The following is a 10,534-nucleotide window of genomic DNA, read 5'->3' as shown; positions in this document are numbered from 1 at the left end:
GGGGCGGGGGTGGGGTCCGGGGCCGGGACCTGAGCCTGGGTCTGGGCCTGGTCGGCGGCCAAGGCTGGGAGCAGAGAGGGGGTTGGGTCGGGAACCAGAGCTGACTCCACGTGACAGGGGCCCGGGGTAGGCTGAGGTGCCACAGGCAACAGCGTTGGCTGGAGAGCTGGCGGCTGCGGTGTGGGCGGTGGTGCGGGCGGTGGCGTGGGTGGTGGCGTGGGTGGTGGCGTGGGCGGCGGCGGCTGTAGCTCCTGTGGGCCGGAAGGCCCGGGGGGTCCGGGCTCCCCGTTGGTGGGCGCCGGAAAGATGAACATAGGCGGCGCCAGCAGTGCAGATGTGGGCCTCCGGGGCTCAGGAGCTGGGTGCGTCTGCCCTGGCGGAGCCGGAAGGGAGCCCCAGGGCCCGGAGAGCGCGGCCGCGCGTCGTCGGGGCGCCCCGACGCCTCTGCCACCCCCATTGAAGCGGAAGTGGCGTTCAGGGCCATGGGGAGGGCTCGCCCAGTCGAATTTGGGCTTGGAGCCTGGGAAGGTGGTGTAGGGTGGCGGCGGTAGTACCCGAGCGTGGGACGCAGGCGCCGAGGGGGAACTAGACCACCCTTCACCATCTCCATCGCCGCCCTTGGCTTCCTGTGCCCCCCTAGTGACTTCTCCCGAGGGACGAGCGGCTCCAGGAGCCAGGGGCCCCTGCTTCAGGACCTCAGCGTAAGAGATCGGGCCCGAGGAGGCGAAGAGTCCTCCGCCTCCGCTGCTCCCGAGCGAGGCTTTGGACGCTAAGGAACCCGAGGCTGCCGCAGGGGGCAAGGGGGACCCCGACTTGAAGGTGACTTTACACAGCAGGCCCAGGACGGACTCGGAAGCCGCAGACCTGGCCATTTCGCCCTCACCCGGCTCGGGGGCAGGCGCCGCTCCGCAGGCCCCGCGGGCCGTCTGTGCCTCGCTGCCGTGCCCGGCCTGGTTTTCTGTGGGGTGTGCGGCGGGCGTGGCCAGAGCAGGAGCGATTCTGCGGTCCGGAGGCTGCCGGTTGGAAAGTGGTGGTGGCGGCTTTCCCGGCCCCAAGAGGGGCGGCGGAGATGGGGATGAGGCCCTCGGGACAGAATCCTTTTCGGTTAGTTGCTGGGGCGGCGGCGGCGGCGGCGGCGGCGGCGGCGGCAGTGGGCGAAGGCTCGGAGGGTCGCCCTGGCCGCGATGGCTTGCCTCCAGCAGGCCGCGGATCCGGGGCACTGGAGTGCCCGTGGGTTTTCGCCACTTAGACGGCGCGGGCAGCAGGGTCCCCACGCGGGGCGGGGGTGATGTGGAGACAGCGGCCGCAGCCGGCCCCTCTGGAGGGGGCGTCACTGGCGAGGGCAGTTCTAAGGTCAGGGGCAGGGGCGAGGGTGAGGTCTGGGGCTCCGGGGGTACCATGAGTCCCGGGGGCGCGGAGCTGCCAGGGAACCAGACGCCAAGTCCGCGAGCCAGGCGCATGGCCGGGGAGGAGGTGGTCAGCTCCGGCTCCCCCGGGGATGTCCGGCGGGAGTCGGAGGTGCGGTCGGAGGCTTGTTCTTTTCGGGAGCCCCCGCCTGCGGACTGCTCCGACTGCACGTTCCCCATTTCTGACGGAGGTCGGGGACTGTGGTCAGAAAAACTCCCTCCAGTCAGTCAGCCCGGCAGCAGTGGGCGAAGGCTCGGAGGGTCGCCCTGGCCGCGATGGCTTGCCTCCAGCAGGCCGCGGATCCGGGGCACTGGAGTGCCCGTGGGTTTTCGCCACTTAGACGGCGCGGGCAGCAGGGTCCCCACGCGGGGCGGGGGTGATGTGGAGACAGCGGCCGCAGCCGGCCCCTCTGGAGGGGGCGTCACTGGCGAGGGCAGTTCTAAGGTCAGGGGCAGGGGCGAGGGTGAGGTCTGGGGCTCCGGGGGTACCATGAGTCCCGGGGGCGCGGAGCTGCCAGGGAACCAGACGCCAAGTCCGCGAGCCAGGCGCATGGCCGGGGAGGAGGTGGTCAGCTCCGGCTCCCCCGGGGATGTCCGGCGGGAGTCGGAGGTGCGGTCGGAGGCTTGTTCTTTTCGGGAGCCCCCGCCTGCGGACTGCTCCGACTGCACGTTCCCCATTTCTGACGGAGGTCGGGGACTGTGGTCAGAAAAACTCCCTCCAGTCAGTCAGCCAGGGTTGTGGGGACCCCACGAGGCTGGCTGCACTTGGTCTTAGCCTTCCGCACCGACCCGTTCCTGTCCTCCAAGATCCATTCAGGCCCCAGTGTCTAGCCGCACTCCTTGTCCCTGACTTTCGACTCTCACGTTTTTCTCCCCATTGCCTCACACAGCTGCTGTTCAGGTATTTAGGCTCCAACCCCTTAATGGACTGAAGTTTCATGCCTTTCCCCTTGGCTAGTTCCTCAGATCACATCCCTACACTTTGGCCACATCCCAGGTCTTCAAGTGCAAAGACTCAGGTGTCTGCCTTCTTGTCAGTTCCTCAGGCCACATTACTAATGAAGGTTGTGCTTAGTAGCCTATAACGCCTTTAAGAAGTTCAAGCTTCTTAGGGCCGGCCCGTGGCTCGCTCGGGAGAGTGCGGTGCTGATAACACCAAGGCCACGGGTTCGGATCCCATATAGGGATGGCCGGTTTGCTCACTGGGTGAGCGTGGTGCTGACAACACCAAGTCAAGGGTTAAGATCCCCTTACCGGTCATCTTAAAAAAAAAAAGAAAAAGTTCAAGCTTCTTTCCCTGCACTTTAACCAGGCTCGGAGACCTAGCCCCGCCCCGCTTTCAAGGCTCATCCCCACCCCCATCCGCATTCTGGCCCCGTTTCACCTAACAAATGTCAGTTATGGTGGTCACGCTAATCCCTCAGTCCTCATCTCTAACCCTTTGATCTTCAGGCCCCGCCCTCTTCCCAGGCAGGGGCAGATCCTCAACCTCATTCCTAAATTTCTTTTTCCTCTCTTGGTCTACCAGCCGGTGTCAACACTCTGGCTCCACCCCTTTCCCCAAGCTCCGCCCTGGCTCCTCCGCCCGGAGGACCCCACTTACCGACCCCTCCAGCCGACCAAAGTTCAGACCGCGGCCCCCTGGGCCCAGGGCAGGGCGGGGAACGGCCGTAACAGAAAATAACCGAAAAGAACGGAGGTGCAGTTGAAGCCAAGAGGACGAGACTGCGAGGGCGGACCCCGAGAGCTAGGCCCCGCCCCCAGGTTCTAGGCCCCGCCCTCCTGTGAGCCAGCTGGAGCCCGGCGCCTTACGAACCTGGATGTCTCTTTGAAATACACTACTCCGATGTCTTCTTCCCCTCTCCCAGACCTTCTAGTCTTAAGTCCCACCCCTTTAGAACGTTCTCCCTGCCCCTCCCCTTTAAAATACTCCGCTCCTCCCCCTTATTCCCTCCCAAAGCCCCGCCCATTGCGAGCACTGCTACGTAGCTCCTCCCTTTCGGACCTCTCATCTCCGCTTCTAAGACAATTTACCTCTAAGTTCCGCCTTTTTGGGACCCTCTCCTCCCTTCGGCCCGCCCAGAAGGTCCATCCACCGTGGACCCGCCCCTTCCATGACGCACGCTCTTGTCCCCGCCTTCAGAGACCAAACCTCTTTCCCCAGACCCTCCCACCCGCCCCTTTTGCGAATTGCTCCCTTCTCGCCCCACCCCTTGTCGAACCCTGCCAGGCACCCAGCCCTTCCCATTTAGAGCCCAAAGCGTAGACCACCGCCTCTTTAGAGCCCAGAGGCCAAGCCCCATCCCTGTCCCCTCCTCACATCATCTGGGACCAATGGCACGGATGGGTGGGAAAGTGGGGGATCCCCTCTGGATCCTGAGAAAATGGGGGCTGGGGGGCTATTCGCTGGAGCTGCTACCGGGCTTTAGGACCCAGCGAGCAAGGACGCCCGCCTCGCTCTTACCCCTCCCCCAAGCCGTCCCCTCCCCCCCCACCCGTCTTCCAGGTTCCCCCTCCCTTCCCCCTCGCCCCGGCTCCCGGTGCCCGTCTCCAGCGCCGCCGGAGCCAGCGAGAGAGCCGGAGCGAACAGGAGGAGGAGGAGGCCGCGTCGCCGCCGCTCGGAGCCCGGCCGGAGCCTCCCAGGCAGGTGCCGAGGGGGGCGGGGGGCGGGGGCTGACAGACCGCCTGCTCCGGTGAGGGGGCGGCCAGGACCGCGCTGCGCCTTCTGCTCTCCGGGGCGTCCCCCGGACCCCGGCTGGGAGGACAAGGGGCTGTGGGCCACCAAACTGCGCGACAGCCATTGGGGGTACCAGTCTCCATTTGGGGAACCTGGACTTCCTTCATGGATGCCCCATTCACAGAATTCTGTCTTGGACCCCCACCATTGAGGAACTCTGAGGACCACTCCCCCCGGGGAACATAGGCGTGTGGGGAGTGTAGGGTACCTTGAAATCCTGGTGCCCCATCCCAGCTAGGCCCTGGGGGTGACCCCTACCCTCTTTCCCTGCTTCACCTGTTGTCGGGGGAGGCGGGCGGACAAAGGAAGCAGCGTCACGTGACTGCTCATTCACAAAATCCCATCCCATTGAGAAAAGGGGGCTGGGGGCGCTGCGGCCGCCCCTTCTCTTCCCGAAAGGCCGGGGAAACCCGGCAGCCTGCAGGTGGGGGAGGGGGCTAGAGCTCGTTGCCTGGGTCCCTAAGGTTGGGATGCTAGGGTCTGTGCGCTGGGTGGCAGTGAGAGGCTGGACGCTGATACTGATTCCTGGGCGGAGGGCTACGTCCCCTGAGCTGGGGGGGCGGGGTAAGATGGTTCTGAAGGATGCTGGGGTGGGGGGAGAGATTGCTTCCCCCCACCCCCCGCCATTTCTCCCCCTTGGCTTCTCTTGGCTGGGGCCTGCGGGAGCAGCCTTGATTTTGTGAATGAAACGCTCTCTGGATGTGTCTTCGGTCGCCGGTTTCTGACTTCCTTTGCCTCCATCTCCCTCTCGGCCTCTCTTTCTGGCCATTTCTGGTTCTCTCTCTGCTCCCTGCCCATCTCCCGTTGCTGGGTGACTCAGTGAGCTTTGCATCCGGTCTCATTCATAAATCCGGGAAGGGGTGGGGGGAAAAGAGCCTGGGTTTCTCACCCAGCCAGTGGCCTGGGCGACAGGGTGCGGAGGCAGTGTTGGGGGAACTGGAGCTGAGTTGATGGGCCCAGAGAAAATATATATGCGCAGGCACCCAGCTGTGAGGGGGAACATGGGTGGGGCTGTGGGTATTTGCTGAGAGAGGAGAGAAGGGTTGATAGGGATGAGCAGGAGGGGGAGGGGAAGTGGAAAACCAAGGCTATGGGGGTGGGGATGGGAAAGATGGGGGAAAGGTAGGTATAGGAAGAAAAGGTAGACATGGAGAAGGTAGACATTGGAGAAAAGAGGTGGCATGAGGAAGAATGAAGCCATGCTGGGCATGGGGGAGAAGGTGGGCATGGGGGAGAAGGTTGGTATTGGTAGCTACTGGTGCAGTGGATCAAGACGTGAAAGATGAAGATGGAGGGGATATGAGGGTTGGGGGAACACTGAATGGAGGAGCAGGATTTGAGCCCACTGAGTGTTGTTCCTGTCCCTCCCACCTCCTCCAGGTACATGGTGCGGGTCCGAGCCGTGGTGATGGCCCGAGATGACTCCAGTGGGGGCTGGCTGCCTGTGGGGGGCGGGGGCCTCAGCCAGGTGAGCGTATGTCGGGTCCGAGGGGCCAGGCCCGAGGGTGGGGCCCGCCAGGGGCACTACGTCATCCACGGGGAGCGCCTCCGGGACCAGAAAGTGAGCCACCCTGGGGTGTCGGGGTAGGGTGGGGCCCTGGGGAGGCAGGGGAATGCGGCTGGGAGTGCAGAGGAGAGGTCAGATTGTCTCCCAGCCTGACAATCAAACTGGGGTATGGGTTGGTTTGGAAGTGAATATCTGTGCTATGGGTAAGAGTTGGGAATTTGGGGAATGTTTGGGGTATTAGGCAGGTCCTGCCACTGCCATCTCCTGCTGGACTATCACAGCAGACTTCTTACTGGTCTTCCTGACCCACTCCTTCTCCCTGCTCCAACCTAGCCTATTCCTGGTCTATTTCCCTGCTAACACCCGACTCAGATCATGTCCCTCCTCTGTTCAGAACACTCCCATGGCTCCATCTTGCTCAGAGAGCCTCACCTCAAGGCACTACACCAACTGGCCTCTGTCTGCCTTAAATATATGGAGGCATTTGGTGAGGTCCATTTAGGATTGTCAAATGCAATTGACAATTGTGTATGTGGGTTCAGCAGGAATGACTGGGCTGTCTGTCATGATTTGGAGGGACAATGCTGAAGTTTCAACTGGAGATGTAGTTGAAAGATTTGGATTATTTGAAAAGGCTTGAGGGAAGGGTTGCATTTCAAAGCAGGGGTCATGTAGGAACGAATGAGGTGGGAGGGTTTGAAATGGTATGAAGGAATATAGTGATATTAGGCAAGGATGTGAGAAAACATCTAAGGAGTTTACCAGCATCTGAGGGGGAATCTAAGGAAGTATAATAGGAATATTTTGGGGTAAGGTTTTGGTAGATTATTGGGGCATCAGAAGAGGATTAACAGAAAACAGTTTGAGATGTTCAGTAAAGTTTGGGGAGTACTGTTGAGTCAGAAGGGGGAGATGTTGGGTTTTTGGAAAGGGGTTTACAATTTTTTGAGGCATTCAATAAGATTTGGGTTTTTTACTGGGGTATCGGAGGGGGATATTAGGAAAATGTAGGGAGAAAGGGGTTGGGGAAATATTGTCGTATCAGGTACACTCAATAAAATTGGGAGTCATACTGGGGTGTCAATCAGGGTTCAGGAGTACACCTAGGATTGGAAAATGAGGTTTGTGGGATGCTGGGGTATGCAGAGGGGTTGGGGTTTGAGGGGAAGTCACAGGCATGGCTGGGTGGGGTGTCTGACCTGGTCCCTTCCTGCCCCTCAGACTACCTTGGAGTGTACCCTGAGGCCAGGTTTGGTTTACAACAAGGTGAACCCCATCTTCCACCACTGGAGCCTGGGCGATTGTAAATTTGGGCTGACATTTCAGAGTCCTGCAGAGGCTGATGAGTTCCAGAAGAGCCTGCTGGCTGCACTGGCCGCATTGGGTCGAGGTTAGTGGCACAGGTGGTGGGGCTGGGGTGGAGGGGTAGGAGAAGCTGGGGCCCAGGGAACTCACTCTCTGCCTTTCTCCCTGCCCCAGGCTCGCTCACCCCCTCCTCTTCCTCCTCCTCCTCCCCTTCCCAGGACACAGCAGAGACCCCCTGCCCTTTGACGGTGAGTCTTCAGGATGCATCTCTGTTGGGAGGGCAGAGGTTTGTTCCTATTCTACAAACATTCTTGAGCACCTGCTGTGTGGCAGGCACCATGCCACGTGCTGGGGATACAAAATTGGACCCAAACTTTTAGTGTCAATTCAATCCCAATTATTCTAGTCTTCCTGTTCTAGTGTGATTCACACATTTATTCAAGGGTGCTTGTTGAGCACTTTTTGTGTACCAGGCCATGTTTTAAGCACTGAGGATACATCAGCGAACAGCTACAAAAAAATCCCTTTCCTCAAGGAGCTTCTATTCTAGTGCGGAAAGGCTGAAAACTATATGTATACGATAAAAATTAATAAGCTTGTTGAGCACTTTTTGTGTACCAGGCCATGTTTTAAGCACTGAGGATACATCAGCGAACAACTACAAAAAAATCCCTTTCCTCAAGGAGCTTCTATTCTAGTGCAGAAAGGCTGAAAACTATATGTATACGATAAAAATTAATAAGTATTAAAAGTAAATGAACAAATTAATGGCAACTCCATGTTTCCAGTTATTCAGGCTACAAACCTTGGAGTTGTCCTTGACTCCTCTTATTTTTTATGCTTCTTATCTGTCAGTAAATATTGGTTGCACTTTCAAAATCGTCAGAATATGCCTTCAACCTGGTACTGTCCAACTTCATCTCCCAATTGGACCATCTCAATAACTTCTCATTGTCAACTCCCTCCCTCCTGTCTCCCACATACAGCCAGAAGGACTCTATTGGTGGCTGAGTCAGATCATGCCACCTCCTCCACTCAGAACCCTCCTAGGGCTCTATCTCATTCAAGGTAAAGGACAAAGTCCTTATAGTGGATCCCGTACCATCTGGCCCTGTGTTACTCTCCCACTCACTCACTCTGCTTCAGCCACACTGGCTTTCTCACTCTTACTCCAATGGGGCAGGCACAATCCTGTCTCAGGGCCTTTGCACTGGCTGTTACTTCTGTCTGGAACACTCTTCCCCAGATTTCCATGTGGCTCATCCCCTCATTTCAGGGCTTTACACAAATATAATTTTCTTAGTGAGGTCCTCCCTGAGTAACCTATTTAGAATTGCAATGCCCCTTATTTGGTTCTAATTTTTTTCCCATCTTCTAAGACACATTCTTTATTTCCATTCTGAAAAGATAGTTTTCTTATCTACTACTTCACTGACCATCTCTTATGCTAGAATGTCAGCTCCAGGATAGCAAGTCTTTTGTTGGTTTCTTGCTGCATCTCCAATGCCTAAAACAGTGCCTGGCACACAGCAAATGTTCAGTAAATACATGTTGAATAAATTGAATGAATGAGTACACATAACGTCGGGTGCAATTTGGCACTTGCAGGGAACAGTAGGAGTTGCTAAGAACACAACCTGGAGGAATAAAACTGGTTCCCTGGGCAGAAAAGGGGGGAATTCCAGGGTAATGGGAGATGGAGGTGGTGCCACAACAGTCACACAGACAGTTCCCATCTGTTGAGCCCTTGCCCTGGAAAGATGCTGTGCTTTTCATGCTCCATCTCGAATCCACACACTGGCCTTTGTGAGTCTGGCATGTTGTGGGTGCTCAATAAATGTGTACTGAGGGTATTGAACAGATGAGGTAGGAATTATGACCAGGTTACAGACAGGAAGCTGAAAGTCTGAGAAGTGATGTTTCAGCTAGTAAAGGACAGAGCCTGGTTTGGATGGGAAGGAAGGCACTCTAGATGGAACTGCCCCAATAAAGGTGTGGTGATGTGAATGAGGCGGGAAGGAAGCTGACTGGCCAGGGGAGAGGGGTTCTGAGAAGGGAGATGATTTGATGTTCTGTAGGTTGGTGAGCTGAGCAGATAAGAAGAGGGGTCTAATAACAACAGTAACCATTTCCAGCTCTTCCTGCACTTCAGGCATGTGCCATGCCCTTTACAGTGGGTCCTAACCACATCCTTATGAATAGGTACTGTTATGATCCCCATTTTACAGAGGAGGAAACTGAGGCTCAAAGAGGTGAGCCCACTTGCCGGAGGTCACACAACCAGTCAGTGGCAGAGCGGGGTTTGAACTCAGCCCTGCCTGGCAGCAGAGCCCTCGCTCTCGATGGGAGGGGGTCTATGTGAGGGCATCGGCTGTGCTGGGGGGTCCCCGCGCTGAGGCCGCCAATCTCCCCCAGTCCCACGTGGACAGCGACTCCTCCTCCAGTCACAGCCGCCAGGAGACGCCTCCCACCGCCGCAGCGGCCCCCATCATCACTATGGAGTCGGCTTCTGGCTTTGGGCCGGCCACGTCCCCCCAGCGCCGCTGCTCCTCAGCTCAGGTGCGACCTCTGCCCCCAGCGGAAGTCTGGGGCTCTGGGCTCTGGGTGGAACAAGGTTGGGTGCTGGGGTCCCGAAGGGGGCAGGAGCTGAGGCCCTGGGCGGCGAGAAACAACACGCAGGTCCCAGGGGATGGCTGGGCTCACTGATGAGCTGGGCGGGGAGATAGGGAGAGGCTGGGAGGCCTGGGTTTCTCGGAGGGTTGGGTGGGGGCTTCGTGTCTCCTGCGCTTTTGGAGACTTTGGGGAGTTCTGAATTCCAGAGGCGTTTGGGGGATGATGTGGACAATCCTTCCAGTATATAAGGGAATGCTGGTACACATGGAACGGATCCTTCAGACTCTTTAATTCATGAGGAAGGGTTGGTACCCAAGAGGGTAAAATGGGCCCAGGGACTGGACTCCTAAGTCCGAAAGGAGATGGCTGGGGTCTAGAACTCCTGGATCTGAAGGTAGAGAGCGCTGGGAGCCGGAGCTCCTGGATCTCGGGAGGGGACAAGACTGAGAGCCTTGGGCCATTGGGTCCTTAAGGTGTGGGCCTGGTGCCTGGGAAAGGAGGTGGTTGAGCGACCTTGGGAGAGGAGCAGGCTGGGATCTTACAAGTCTGAACCCCGCATCCAGGAGAGTTTTAGGGGGCAGGTTCCTCGAGTCCTTTGAGACTGGGATGGATTGTGGTGGGGGATGGAGAAGTCACAGACTCTGTTAACCGGATCTTCTTGTCCCTTCGTCCCGCAGAGCTACCCTCCGCTTCTACCGTTCACGGGGATTCCAGAGCCCTCGGAGCCCCTGGCCGGGGCAGGAGGCCCAGGCTGGGGCGGCCGCGGCTATGAAGATTACCGGCGCTCCGGGCCGCCCGCGCCTCTCGCCCTGTCCACCTGCGTCGTGCGTTTCGCCAAGACCAGCGCTTTGAGGGGCGCAGCCCTGGGGCCCCCAGTGGCACTACCCGCCCCTCTGACCGAGGCTGCCCCCCCAGCGCCTCCCGCTCGCCCACCTGCGGCCCCGGCCCCAGCCCCCGCGCCGGCCA

At 58.6% G+C, this 10,534-nt stretch overlaps 2 protein-coding genes across 2 annotated transcripts in view; one reads left to right on the top strand and one right to left on the bottom strand.

Annotated features, from left to right (window-relative positions):
- GGN (gametogenetin) overlaps positions 1-1,586 on the bottom strand; it is a 3,494-nt gene extending 1,908 nt beyond the window's left edge. The window contains exon 1 of the mRNA XM_008573950.1: positions 46-1,586. Coding sequence (XP_008572172.1) covers positions 46-1,586 — 1,541 coding nt within the window. The remainder of the gene's footprint in view (positions 1-45) is intronic.
- Positions 1,587-5,527: 3,941 nt separating this feature from the next.
- The window catches only part of SPRED3 (sprouty-related, EVH1 domain containing 3), a 7,310-nt gene continuing 2,303 nt past the window's right edge, over positions 5,528-10,534 (top strand). Inside the window, exons 1-5 of the mRNA XM_008573957.1 lie at positions 5,528-5,704; positions 6,872-7,040; positions 7,130-7,203; positions 9,371-9,514; positions 10,246-10,530. Coding sequence (XP_008572179.1) covers positions 5,528-5,704; positions 6,872-7,040; positions 7,130-7,203; positions 9,371-9,514; positions 10,246-10,530 — 849 coding nt within the window. The remainder of the gene's footprint in view (positions 5,705-6,871; positions 7,041-7,129; positions 7,204-9,370; positions 9,515-10,245; positions 10,531-10,534) is intronic.

Source organism: Galeopterus variegatus, unplaced genomic scaffold, assembly GCF_000696425.1.
Source record: "Galeopterus variegatus unplaced genomic scaffold, G_variegatus-3.0.2 Scaffold973, whole genome shotgun sequence".
Classification (NCBI taxonomy): Eukaryota; Metazoa; Chordata; class Mammalia; order Dermoptera; family Cynocephalidae; genus Galeopterus; species Galeopterus variegatus.
Note: the sequence above shows the minus strand (reverse complement) of the source record. Positions and strands in the feature narration are given on the sequence as shown.